This window comes from Perognathus longimembris, chromosome 9, assembly GCF_023159225.1.
Source record: "Perognathus longimembris pacificus isolate PPM17 chromosome 9, ASM2315922v1, whole genome shotgun sequence".
NCBI classification, from domain to species: domain Eukaryota; kingdom Metazoa; phylum Chordata; class Mammalia; order Rodentia; family Heteromyidae; genus Perognathus; species Perognathus longimembris.
Genome location: NC_063169.1, coordinates 13,308,457 through 13,322,915, shown reverse-complemented (window position 1 = coordinate 13,322,915; position 14,459 = coordinate 13,308,457). Strand labels below are relative to the sequence as shown.

General features: G+C 38.2%; 1 protein-coding gene across 2 annotated transcripts in view; it reads right to left on the bottom strand.

Moving 5' to 3' along the window:
- Nucleotides 1-14,459, bottom strand: part of Atg5 (autophagy related 5) — a 72,326-nt gene that overhangs the window by 47,099 nt on the left and 10,768 nt on the right. Inside the window, exons 3-4 of one of the 2 annotated variants that reach the window (XM_048353752.1) lie at nucleotides 9,160-9,287; nucleotides 153-231 (exon numbers count right to left, since the gene is read on the bottom strand). In XM_048353752.1, coding sequence (XP_048209709.1) covers nucleotides 153-231; nucleotides 9,160-9,287 — 207 coding nt within the window. The remainder of the gene's footprint in view (nucleotides 1-152; nucleotides 232-9,159; nucleotides 9,288-14,459) is intronic. The other variant, XM_048353753.1, reaches the window with a different exon arrangement.

The window sequence follows — 14,459 nt, the reverse complement described above, 5'->3', positions numbered from 1 at the left end:
TGGGGGGTGAGGGAGTGGGTGAAAATGAGGGAGAAGTTAACATTGTTTAAAAAGAAATGTACTCATTACATTATTTATGTAACTGTAACACCTCTGTACATCACCTTTACAAGAAAATTTAAAATGGGACACGTAGAAATACTATACTGTACCTTAAAATGTACTGTGATGTTCCAAGGAAGAGCTGAACTCGATGCAAGAAGATCAAATAGCAAACCAATTGGATAGTGCCTAAAAATCAAAGAGTATATTTTGAGAATGAACCTAAACAATTTTTTAGCTAAAACAAAGGAAATTCCCACACAAACAACCTAGACACATTTTATATTATAGCTACATTGCTAAACTAATTTTATAAACTTTAGAGGCATCAGGTATTTTCCTCCTGCCCATTTCATTTCCCAATCAATTGTCATATTACAATCTGTTACATGAAATTACCATGCCATAATTCGTGATGGGCAAATGTTTTGTTTTACAGTCCAGACTGGGACTAGAATTTGTTATGTGAAGCATTATGTTCATTGAAAGGTACTTTACCACCTCAGGCACAAGTCCAGCCTAGGGCAACTGTTAAGGTTTATTTAAATATATGTTTTAAGTTAAACAAATTAAAATTTTAGAAAATTCTAAGACAAGTACCTAAAAAGCATACAAATCACCTAATCTGTGGTTATTACTATTAACATTATAGCCCAATCTTTTATCTATGGATTCAGAATATCACTTTTACAACTTGCTCTTCTTTTTTTTTTTTTGCCAGTCCTGGGCCTTGGACTCAGGGCCTGAGCACTGTCTCTGGCTTCTTTTTGCTCAAGGCTAGCACTCTGCCACTTGAGTCACAGCGCCACTTCTGGCCATTTTCTGTATATGTGGTGCTGGGGAATCGAACCCAGGGCTTCATGTATACTAGGCAAGCGCTCTTGCCACTAGGCTATATCCCCAGCCCAACTTGCTCTTCTCACATAATACAATGTCAGCATTTTTCCCAAAGCACTAATTCTGAATTTTATACTTATTTATTTTGCCAGTCCTGGGCTTGGACTCAGGGCTGAACAATGTCCCTGGATTCTTTTTGCCAAAGGCTAGCACGCTAACTCCTAAAGCACTAATTCTAACTTATTTAAACTAACTTTTAGCCTTCCTAAATAAGAAAATGCCTCCTAAAATAGCCATTACAATGAATCAAATTACTTAGCAATAAACAAATGTGAATAATACAAGTCTAAAAAGTTTCAATGGATGAATATTTTTATGTCATCCTGTTAAAGAACTGAGGCATATTAACCAGTGACTCCAAATTAAATGATACTTCCAACAGAGATAAACAAAATGAGGACTGTTAGATGCAATCTGGTTTCTACCTATGCAATTTTAAGACACTGACAAACCTGAAAATAGGTCTAATAAGTTACTCAGAATGAGTAACTCTTATCTAGAGTTAATATTAGCTACAAGGGGGTGGGGGAGGGGCGGCTTAGTGGTAAAATACTTGTCTGCCATGTATAAGGCTGTGGGATTAATCTGCAGAATTGCCACTGCCCCTACCCTGCCACCAAAAGCTAGTATTATTTTGTTTATTTCTCTATCATTCTGAAAAGGTCATTAGTTACCATAGATCATGTATTTACTTAGAATGAATTTATGATAAATGCCCTGTTGGTAAAAAGTAAAACAATGGAGTGTTATCTCAACAACAATCCTAAATTTAGAAGCACCTAGCACTAATCTTTCACAAATAGAAAATAAAACTTTGGAACCTGGAAAGATCTGGACTCAGCCAAGATTTAAATACCCCAAAATATTTCCCCATAGACAAGATACAGATTCTACCCAATTCTGATCCTTTTCTCAAAACTTATAACTGTAAGGGCTGTCGGTGTGGCTTGGTGGGAGACCTCTTACCTACAGTGCGCAAGCACTGGATTTAATGCCATAGATGATGCCGGGCACACAGGCAAACACATACACGCACGCACACACACAAGCACCCACGCACAAACACATGCACACATATACAAAGTTCTACGTAGACTTAAATTCCCAAAAGCATCAGTGTCTATCACTTTCCAAATTCTCAACAGCACTATGAATAAAATTACACAAAACATCTTTAAGCAAATTACACAGGTGATATCACCTGAGATCATATAAAAATGACTAGCAATCCAGTGTATCTTCACAAAAGAATAAGCTAATTCTATAATCAAACATCATATTCTAAAAAGCAATTGATGTCAGGGAGAAAAGCCAAGTATTTTTAAAAAAGCAGTGTGGATCAAAATACAAGTAAAATGTAAGATCCACATTCAATTATTCCTTACTTTATATATTAAAGATATAAAAGGGCGTATCATTTTGTTACATCACAGTCTTTGTGAAAACACCAAATGAATAGTGAAGTACACAGATACTCTACCAAACAGATAAGAGCTGCCAAACACATAAACACATCAATGCTTAACATACAGTACACCAATAAAAAGAAAAAGGACACAGTTCTGAGTTTCCTTCCTGAAAACCTCTAATGTTTAATGATTGGTACTTCATGGTTTTCATCCCTTATACCAGCATCCAAGAAGTCAGACAAAATTCACTTTTGCCAATGGCTCATGCCTATAACCTTAGCTACTTAGGAGGCTGAGATCTGAGGATCTCAGTTTGAAGCCAACTCAGGCAGAAAAATCCATGAAACTCTTATCTCCACTTAATCACTGAAAAGCCAGAAGTGTAGTTATAGTTTAAGCACTAGCCTTGGGCAAAAAAAGCTCAGGAACAGCACTTAGGCCCCAAGTTCAAGTCCCAGGACCAGGCATACACGCAAAAACAATAAAATAAAAAAAAATAATTTTTTTTTAAAGACTGGGGAGTTGGGCACTGGCTCGTGTCTGTAATCTTATCTACTCAAAGGCTGAGAATCACAATTCAAAGCCAGCCTTTGAAAGCCCATGAGACCCATTTCCTATTAACCACTGAAAAACCAGAAGTGGAGCTATGGCTCAAAGTGATAGGGCACTAACCTTGAGCAAAAAGAGCTCAGGGACAATGACCAGGCCCTGAGTTCAAGCCTTACAACTGACCCCCATCCCCCAAAAAAGAGTACTGGGGATATAGCTCATGCAAGGCTCCAGATTGAGTAAGTAGGGGGAAAAACAGACTTAGTAAGAGTTCAAAAAAAGATGACAGGAAGGATAGATAATACAGTAATGTGCTCTTCTATTTTCCTACTAAGTATTGCATCATCTTTCAAGAAAGTACAAAATAAAATAAAAATAAGGCAGACCCTTATCTTTAACACAGATAAAGATTCAAAATTTCTCATTTTCTCCTTATAGTAGGAAATAAAGTCGGCAGAAAGACAAATTATTAAATAACTGAAAGCAAAGAGGTAGCAATACTCTAAACTTTAATAACTGGTGAAACATGATCACTGGAATGAAACGTCACGATTGAGTCCTGGATGATATCCTAGATAAATATGAAACTCAAGAAGACAATATCAGCAAAACAAAAAAAGAAGAAATAGGGTATTGTTATCAACTTAAGTCACTTAATAGAAAAGACTTCATTGCATATTCTGTAATCAGAATCTGAACCAGTCCATTTTACTAAAAGATGACATTCTGACTTATTTGACTGAGCAAGAGATTCTTGAGTCTGTTTTCTAAACAAATGTAAAGTATGGACATATATTCCATTTTTTGAAATGAAGTATTGCTCAGTTCTGGAACTGAAGCCAATTTAGTAAACTGGCTTAAACCAGAGAGGGAGAGAAGGAAGATGGCAAGTAGACAGCGAGGGACTCATTTAGGTTGATTCACCCATTGGGTGAAAAATCCTTACTGAGTGCATTTTATTTGCTATTGGTTAGTAGCCTGCTCAAGTCTTTTACATGTTTAAATGATGTCACACTAATTACAAGAAAAGGAGTATAACCTTGACAGTGGTAACCAGAGCCTATTGAGTCTTGGGTCACAATCTGTCCCCTGAATTTTACGTGCACTAACGCACTTAATCCTTGACACATACTGACGGAGCCCAAGCCTTTATTATCATCTCTATGTTACAGGTACAAGGCCAAGTAACTTGCTCAGTGATTCTATACCAGTGAGCAATAGAGCAGAGATTTTTACAAAGTAACAACACATCAAGTATATAGGAAATGCCTACACAGTGGTATAGCGATCACAGGAAGATAAGAGATCAACAATTTTGGCTAAAGGCAATCACAAAAGAGGTAATACATTAGAAACTGTAAATTAGAGAAAAATACATAAATTAGTAATATGAAGAACAAAAAGTATCCTGGAAAGAACAATCTTTTCCAGAAAATGCAACAGGACAGAATATTTCCTAAATCTTTTTTTTCCCATGGTAGTCCTGCAGTTTGAACTCAGTACCTTAGTGCTGTCCCTTAGCTTTTTTGCTTAAAGCTAGCGTTCTGTCACTTGAGCCACAGTACCACTTTGGCTTTTTAGAGTTACAGATGAGTGTCACTGATTTTCTAGCCTGAGCTGGCTTTGTACCGCAATCTTTAGATTCCAGCCTCCTAAGTAGCTAGGATTACAGGCGTATGTCACCAGTGCCTGACACCAAGTCATTTTTAGAAGTCAATATTATATCAATACCAAATCAAAGTCCAAAAGTAAAAAAACAAAACAGTAGCTCTCTTATGAACGAAGACATAGCAAAGATCCTCAATGTATTTTCATTACTCAATAGGATATTAGTGAATCAAATCCAATGATGAGTTTTCCATTTGGATTAATAAATCCATGACTTATTATAAACCTAAGAAAGACTTAAAACATCAAAAATCTTGGATATAGCACTTGTTGGGCATGTTATCCTATCACATGTTCAACAAGTCTGATGATCTGAGTTCAAAGTTCAACACCCTCTCCCCACCAAAAAAAAAGAAAAAAAAATCATGAATGTAATCCAAACAGATACAAGCTAAATAAAACCCATATGATATTATAGTTTAAATATCTCTAATCCACAAACCTGAAATGTTCCAAAATCCTTTACTTAATGAGCACCAAACAGGACACCATGAAGGAAAACCCCGCCCCTCACCTTGTACAATAGGCCATGGTCAAAATGCAGGTGTGCTGGGGCTAATTCCATGTAGCTTCAGTAGTAGGGCTCATGCTTAGCATGCATGATGCCATGAATTCAATTCCTAGCAACACATCTGCATGCATATAAGCATGTACACAGGCGCGCAGCGCGCGCAAACAATTCATGCACGCTAAATATAAGAATATATAATCACCCTTATAGTCTGTATTTAAAGTGGGTATGGGATCAACTTTGTGTTTAGACTTGGATTCTATCCCCAAGATAAATGCATACACAAACATTCCAAAATCTGAAACTTGAAGCACTTCTAGTCAAGTATTTCAGATGACAGATACTTAATCTAGGATTAAACTCAGAAAAAAGCCAAATTCATGAAAAAAAATTCCTAGCAAGTTAGGAAGAATCACCTCTCTCTACTTGATTTGAAAAAACAAAAAACATCAAATACCTGAGAGCATAGTCAAAGAACACATTCTCCTTAAATTGAAAATACTGCAAAACATCCACTCCCATAACTCTTATTCAATCTAATATAAGTTCTAAATTATACCTGTTTGCAGATGCCATTATTGCCTACACCAAAAATCCCAAGCAAGAGCTAGGCGTGATGCTGTAACCTGTTATGCCAGCACTCAGGGACTGAGGTAGGCGCACCTCAGATTTAAAGCCACCTTGGCTACACAGCAAAATCCTACCAGAGGTAAGGCCCGTGGTTCATGCCTACAATACTATTGGGACTGAGAGCTCAGGACCATGGTTCAAATCCAGCCTGAGTAATACTTCAGGAAGTTCATTTGACTCTTTTGTCTCTAACAGCGCCCAAGTTTGACTTCTAGTCCCAGTACTAGTACAAAAAAAAAAAAAAAAAAAAAAAACCAGGGGGAACAGAAAGAAAATGGTTACTATTTGAAGCAAAGAAAGAAAAGATAAAAACTTGAGAGGCCCTGATTATACACTGCTTCCGAAAGTAACAAAAACCAAACGCATAAACCAAAATCTCTGTTGTGCAACAGATGGAAAAAAATGAACCTAAGCATTAGCTTACTAGTTATCTAGAATACAAACTTATAAACCATATTAGATACTAAAAGGCAAAGCACCATTCAGAATAAAATAAAATACCATCTAGAAGAAGATATTTAGCAATTATTTTATTTTTTTCAGTGCTGGTAGTGCGGCTTGAACTCAGGGCCTTGAGCTCACAGTTGGCTTTTTCACTCAAGGTTGATGCTCTACTCCTTGATGTGAGGAAAAAATGTCATTTCTATTAAGGGGTGTTACCTAAAAGTTCCTGTTTGGGCCTGGTGTCTCAGCTCTTGCTAAGGAAAAGAGGAGTTGCTTTGGGATAAGGAAGGATTTTTTTTTTTTTTGGTCAGCTGTAGAGTTTGAACTCTGGGCCTGGGTGCTGTCCCTGGGCTCTTCAGCTCAAGTCTACCACTTGAGACACAGTGCCACTTCCAGTTTTCTGGTGGTTAATCGAAGATGATTCTCAAGGCCTTTCCTGCTCAGGCTGGCTTTGAACCATGATCCTCAGATCTCAGCCTCCTGAGTAGTTAGGACTTCAGGTGTGAGCCACCTGGTTAGGATTTTTGAACTGTAAGGTTTTATCTTAAACTGGTTTTTCCACGATGGAATTAAGACATACCATACAAGACATACCTCAAATTGTTCAAAAATATAGCAGAGAGTGTTGGTATGTTTTGAGATTACTTGTGTTAATCTATTTCAAAGTCTTTTAATGGTCACTAATGGCCACCTTATATAAATACATCTTACTTTACTCAAACCAGCCAATCCCCAGCAACTGGGGATCCTCAATCAACTGGGCAAAGGGTCAGGGCCTGCTGAGTTAGGGATAAATAGGGGAGCAACCTGTCTACTCCATGTGCTTGCTTGCTAGATTTTTGGCTAATGATGCCCCCTTCTGAAGAAGTAAACTTTGCTTTGCTAAGACAATTCTTTCTTTTCTTATCGTTCACTGGGACTCCAGTGGTTCTTGGACAGCATGTACTCCTGGCTTTTTGTAAGGTACTTGGGAGATAAAGCTTAGTCTCTTTGGGCTGGCTTCAAACCGTGATCCTCAGCTTCCTGATTACAGCTTCCTGAGTATCTAGGAATACAGCTGGGAGCCACCAGCACCCAGCAATAATCACTTACTTTAAAAGATAAATTGTAGGGGCTGGGAATGTGGCTCGGTGGTAGAGTATTTACTTGCCTTGCATGCATGAAGTCCTGGGTTCGATTCAGTACCACATAAACAGAAAAAGTCAGAAGTACTACTGTGGCTAAAGTGGTAGCGTGCTAGCTTTGAGCAAAAGAAGCTCAGGGACAGTGCCCAGGCCCTAAGTTCAAGCCCCAGGGCTGGCAAAAAAAAAAAAAGATAAATTGTGTGGGGGCTGAGAATGTGGCATAGTGGTATAGGGTACTTGCCTAGCATGCATGAAACCTTGGATTTGATTCCTCAGTACCACATAAACAGAAAAGTAGTGCTGTGGGGACAAAGCCCAGGCCCTGAGTTCAAGCCCCAAGACTGCCCCCCCCCCAAAAAAAAAGAAGAAGACACTGGGGTGTTCCAAATTTCCCAGTCGGGCTGGTTTTTGCTCCCAAATAAAGAGGGTCATTTGGCAACAGTTTTTATTATCCTGACTGAAGAAATATGAGACTTGTGGGTCAAGGCTGCATGCATGTAGCTAAAAAAAATCTACCATGTATAGTGTAGTCCCCCAACCAAGAATTATCAAATTCAAAATGCCAACTGAAGTCCTGTTACAAAACTTTATAATGGTAAATGTGAAGGCTATTGATTATAAAAACCTTTATACCCTATATAACTATAAAGGTAGGTAATTTAGATGTCTAATTATCATACTGACACAGCTGTCAAGTACTTACTTCTCTGCTATTGCTACTCATCCTCAATCTTCCCCCTCCTGTCTCTCCCTCTCCCTCTATGTCATTGCTCTTTTTATGCTTCCTTTAAACCACCTTTAAAACACCACTTCCATTCTTCTGAGAAATAAAAAGAAACAGAAAACACTGCTTTAGCTAGTCTACCCGAGGTCTAGAACTATACACAAGTCACAATCCCACATAAGATGAAGTATTACATACATACATGCACACACACACACACACTTTTTTTGGTGGTACTGGGGTTTGCTAGACAAAACTTGAATCAAGTGATAGGGCTTTTGTTCAAGTTATTTTTAAGATAGGGTCTCATTTTTTGCTAAGACTGGCCTGGTCTGTAAGAATTATAGGAATGCACAACTAAAATTTTGACATAGCTGGGTGCGTATTCTTTTGCCAAACAAAAATAAATTGCTGGCAGGGCACAGGTGGCTCACACCTGTAATCCTAGCTACACAGTGCAGGCAGGAAAGTCCATGAGACTCTTACCTCCAATAAACTACTCAGAAAAAGCCAGAACTGATTTTGTGGTAGAGTAGTAGCCTTGAGCAAAAGCAGCTCAGGGAGAGTGCCCAGGCACTGAGAGAGCCCTAGGACTAGCAAATAACAATAATAATATAAACATACATATATGTGTGTATTACATACATATGTAACATATTATGTTGCCGAAAATATATAAATCTGTCCAGTCATTCCAAAATCCATAAATCCAAATCAAAGGCAGAGAGTTATACTAGTGAATTCTTTTTAGTTTTATTCAATTTTTACAATACTGGGAATTGAGTCCAGGGTCCCATACATGCTAGGCAAGTAGTCTACCACTCGAGCTAATCCCTTAGTTGTTTGCTTTAGTTACTTTTCATGTAGAGTCCCAAGCTTTATCCCAGGGCCAATTTGAGACCTGAGTAGCACCGCTGGGATTATAGGCATTTGCAACCATGTCCAGCTTGTGTTTTGAACAAGGTACTGCTAACTTGCCTCAGCTGGTATCAAACCGTAATCTTTCCATCTCTGCCTCCCCCACCCCACCTCTGTATCTGGGATTATAGGTGTGCACCACCATATCCAGCCTTATTACCTTTGTTATAGAATTTTTTAACTGATTTCAGGGCACTATATCACATATACTTAATGTTTAATAATGCAGAGAAATTCACTCACCATTTCAGTGGTGTGCCTTCATATTCAAACCATATCTCACTAATGTCTTCTTGTCTCATAACCTTCTGAAAATGCTTTTTCACTTTGTCAGTTACCAACGTCAAATAACTTACTCTTGGCAAAAGCAACTGAAATGAAAATTTATAAAACTGTATTTACCAGTTATTTTTCTCCACAAAATATACTAAATATGTTTTAATTTTAAAGAAAAGCAGCCACAATCTTTGTATCTATATAAATATCCAACACATAGTCAACTCCTTTCTAAAGAAAAATCAAAGGCTAACAAGGGTTAACATGCTTGAGTATTTCTTAAGAGGGCTATTCCCCTCCCCACCAATGGCACTGGGGTTTTCACTCAGGACTTTATACTTCTCCCAGACAGGCACTGTCATTGAGCTATGTCTCTTTTTGCTTTAGGTATTTTTTTGAGTAAGGCCTCCCATTTATGCCTAAGCAAACCTCAAAGTGCATCCTGCACCACCACACCCAGGTCTTTTACCTCGACTAAGAGAGGTTTCATCATAATGTTTTTGTAGGGGCTGACCCTGAGCCATTCATAATCCTCCTGATCTCTGCCTCCCCAGTGGCCAGGACTACTGGCATGAGCCAATGTGTCTAGTTGTGACATTATTTTGTTTTGTTTTGTCTGTGCAAGACCTTGTACTTTCCCTCGGTATTTTCAATCATGGCTGGTATAATGCAACTTGAGCCATGTCTCTAGTCCTGGAACATTACTTTTAATTATAGCTTGTCTATATGCCTATAGTAATTCATGCAAATCTACAGTCTTTCTGTACTACTTTATACAAAAGTACAATGCTATCAGATTACTAGCTCTATCAAGTTAACTTAAAAATTAAGCACCTGTGTGACCATTCAGAGAAGACAATAAATTCCATGTTAGGGCTGGGAATATGGCTTAGTGGTAGAGTGCTTGCCTAGCATGCATGAAGCTCTGACTTGGATTCCTCAGTGCCACAGAAAAAGCCTAAAGTAGCGCTGTGGCTCAAGAGATAGAGTGCTAGCCTTGAGCAAAAGAAGTTTAGGCACAGTGCCCAGGCCCTGAGTTCAAGCCCCAGGACTGGAAAAAAATAAAAATTTACATTTTTTAAAAATTCCATGCTAATGCATACAAAGACTTATCAATCAGGATTTCACAAGCAGCCCCAGTTTGAAGGCTTAGAAAAAATGCTAGGCTGGCTAAAAGCTCTACTGGAATACTATTAAGATATTACATTTTCACCAGGAACTGAATTCTCAAAGAAAAACTAAGGAAGATTTGAAAAACACATTACCACTTACATAAAGAATCCATAAGTACTCACTAGACACTATGCTGAAAATGAGCTATACAACTTGTAAGCAAGGACAGGAGGGAAAAACTGGGAGAGAGTAAGGGGAGGGCAATATTGTACAAAAAGAAATGTATTCTTTACCTGGCTTACATAAATGTAACCCCTTTGTATATCCCCTTTATAATAACAATTAAAACATTTTTAAGAAACCAAAATACAAACTGTTCAACACATGAAAAAAAGACTCCATAAGTACAGAAAAGGAGACTGACAAAAATTCCTGTTTTTCCTCCTTTACAGTAGAACCATTTCTTAATCATCTTCCTTCTTTTGCTAGTAAAACGGACTTGTGACTGCTCTCAGCTGCTTTTATGAGTCTAACTCTCCATCATCTTTCAGGCTGCCTATTCAAAGTGATCTCTTTCGATTAACAACTCCAAAAGAACCAGTAGGTAGGCAAATAATATAAAGAAATATTCTAATTGAAGAAACTGATACTTAATCATTGAAACACAAAGTAATAGAACCCAATTATGCAGAAGACAATGACATGGCACTCAAAGATACAGGGGGTAGGGGTACAGAAATGTTATTATAGTTATGCCCTAGTATGGATGAAATGGAAGTATTAAATACTAAGAGCAAACTGCTCACTAGTATTACAGATTTAGCAATGTTTTTCCTTTATAAAGAAATAACTGCGAAGGGGCTGGGAATATGGCCTAGTGGCAAGAGTGCTTGCCTTGTATACATGAAGCCCTGGGTTCGATTCCCCAGCACCACATATATAAAAAATGGCCAGAAGTGGTGCTGTGGCTCAAGTGACAGAGTGCTAGCCTTGAGTGAAGAAATAACTGCAAAGTGGTGCTGTGGCTCAGAATGATAGAGCACTAGCCTTGAGCTGAAGAGCCCAGGCCCAGAGTTCAAGCCCCACAATCGACAAAAAATAAAAAGAAATAAAAAAAGAAGTAACTGGGGGTTGGAGGCATGGATCAATTAGTAGAGTACTAAGAAGCAAAACAATCTCAGCCCCCCCACCAAAAAAAGAAAGAAAAATGATCAGTGAAGAAAGGAAAAGGAAGTTAATACTTTGTATAAGGAAAAGTAGAGCATTTTTTTCCCCTTACGGGTAGTTTTATCACTTATACTTTATTAGAGCTTGAATAACTTGCCAAAATGATATGCTATTACATAAATGGCAGTAGGTAGATATGGTGGTACATGCTTATAATTCCAGCTACTCAGAGGTAGAAGCAGGATAATAAGTTCAAACCAGGCAAAAAAATTAGTGAGGCCTCACCTCAGAAACAAAACAAAGAGGATGCCAGGCACCATTGGCTCACATCTGTAATCCTAGCTGCTCAGAAAGCTGAGCTTAGGAACTGGGTTTAAAAGCAAGCCCAGGTAGGAAAGTCCAGGAGACTCTTACCACCTTTTAACCACCAAAAGCAAGAAGTGAAGCTATGGTTCAAGTAGTAGAGTGCCAACCTTGGGCAAAAAAAGCTAAGGGGCAGCTGGGGATATGGCCTAGTGGCAAGAGCGCTTGCCTCATATACTTGAAGCCCTGGGTTCGATTCCCCAGCACCACATATACAGAAAATGGCCAGAAGTGGCACTGTGACTCAAGTGGCAGAGTGCTAGCCTTGAGCAAGAAGAAGCCAGGGACAGTGCTCAGGCCCTGAGTCCAAGGCCCAGGACTGGCAAAAAAAAAAAATAAATAAAAGCTAAGGGGCAGGCACCCAAGTCCTGAGGTCAAGCCCAGTACTGGCATGCAAAAATAAATGAATAAGGCAACCTCCAGTACTAAAAGAAGAGACAAATTCTTTCTGAAAGGACAAAATCTGTGAAAGAGTGACACAAAGTATGACAGCATAGTAAAGCAGATATATTACTAATTTTAAAGAAGTATACATTAGTAAAATCAAACTTCAGTTATTGGCCTTACCATATTAATAAGCTATTCTGTAGAGTACTAGTAAGCAGTGGAGTAAAGAAGAAAAACACACTGTAACTAAAGGGTATGAATATCAGCTTCAGATTTTGTACTAGATGTTGCTAAAGTTCACAATGGTTTCCTGAAATCTAACAATAAAGAGGTACATATTAGGACAAAATTTCCATTTAGACACATTTATCTCTTGTTGCAATGCTTCATTCCCAATGCCCAAATAGTGTCTGCTTGGTAGAAGACACAAAATAAATATTTTCTGAATAAATCAAATATCAAAGGTTAAGTGAAGCAAGAGCCAAAAAGGACAAAAGAAGACCCACCCTATGTCAAAACACATATGAAAGGTAGTTGTAATCTTGTGTTCCAAACTAGCATGTGAGTAAGCCACAAGTAACATAAACATCCATAGCAAATCATCATTGTTTAGACTAACAATAGTAACGTATATGCAGGTACAATTTACCCAGGAGATCTTTACATGGGCAAAAAGAAAAAGAAGTCATAACAGGATAGCATCATCCTGCCTTTTACCTCCAGACTATACTATTCTGTTTCAGGTAGGTACACCACACTGCCTTTTTTTTTCTTTCTTTCTTTCTTTCTTTGCCAGTCCTAGGGCTTGGACTCAGACTAAGCACTGTCCCTGGTCTCTTTGCTCAAGCTACCACTCTACCACTTGAGCCACAGCGCCACTTCTGGCTTTTTCTATATATGTGGTGCTGAGAAATCGAACCCAAGGCTACATGTATACGAGGCCATATTCCCAGCCTTTTTTTTTTTCTTTTTTTGGTGCTGATCCTGGACTTGAACTCAGGGCCTGGATAGCGTCCCTTAGCTTCTTTTTGCTTAAAGCTAGCACTCTGCCACTTGAGCCACAGCTGCACTGTTAGCTTTTTGGTAGTTTATTGGAGGAGATAACAGTCTGATGGACTTCCTGCCTTGTCTGGCTTCAAATCCTGATCCTCAGATCCCAGCTTTCTGGGTAGCTAGGATTACAGGTATGCACCCAGCTACATTGCCTTTTCTCAGTGTAATATACTTAACACATTCAATGTTTTAACCACTTGTAAGTGCAGTGTCATGAAACACATTCACATAGTGGTGCAACTATGTAATAATCCCAGCAGAGGGAAACTACTCACTGAACAGTTAACTTTCCAGTCTTTTCCATCCTAGCTCCTGATTAATAACCTTTCTATCTCTACAAATGTAACTACTCAACACACCCCACAAAACTAGAGCCTTTGTGCCATTGATTATACTTAGCAGTGTTCAATGTTCTTTAAATTATTTTATTATGAGCTGGGTGCCAGAAGGCTAAGAGCTGAAGACTGTGATTCAAAAATCCACACAGAAAGGAAGTCTGTGAAACTTTTTATCTCCAACTAACTGCCAAAGTCAAAAATGGAGCTGAGGTCCAAGTGGTAGAGTGCCAGCCTTAAGTGAAAAAATTTAAAAGATAGTACCTGGGCACCGAGTTCAAGCCCCAGTACCAGCACAAAAATAAATAAATGCATAAATAACCAGAGCACATTTTGAGTAGTGTTATTTGGTGAATTGAAACCCCTTCGTACAACTTAAAGATTTATAAAAATAAATAACCAGAGCAAAAGGCATGTATCAAATGATAGATTTGCCTAATGAAGCACTAACAAAAGTTTGAGTTTAAACCCTAATACCACCAAAAAGCAAATGCAACAAAACCACTAAGAGTATGTGCAGAAACTTATTTTTACATGTGTATCAGTTGAGAGGAGACCAGGGCCTCAAATATGCTAAAGAGATGCTCTAGTACTTTGCTACATCCCCAGTGCAATGCATTATAATATATATATAAATGCAATATTATACATGGACTATATTAGATCACATACATTATATCACTGAATATATGAACGAATATATTTGTAAGTTCACTAAACCACAAAAAAAAAACTTGACAAATTAGTTCTTTGGAATTACCTAAGCATGAAAGAATCAAATATGAACCTATTATTTCACAATAACCTTTGTTTTTTTTTTGTTGTTTTTTTTGGGGGGGGAGGAGGTCC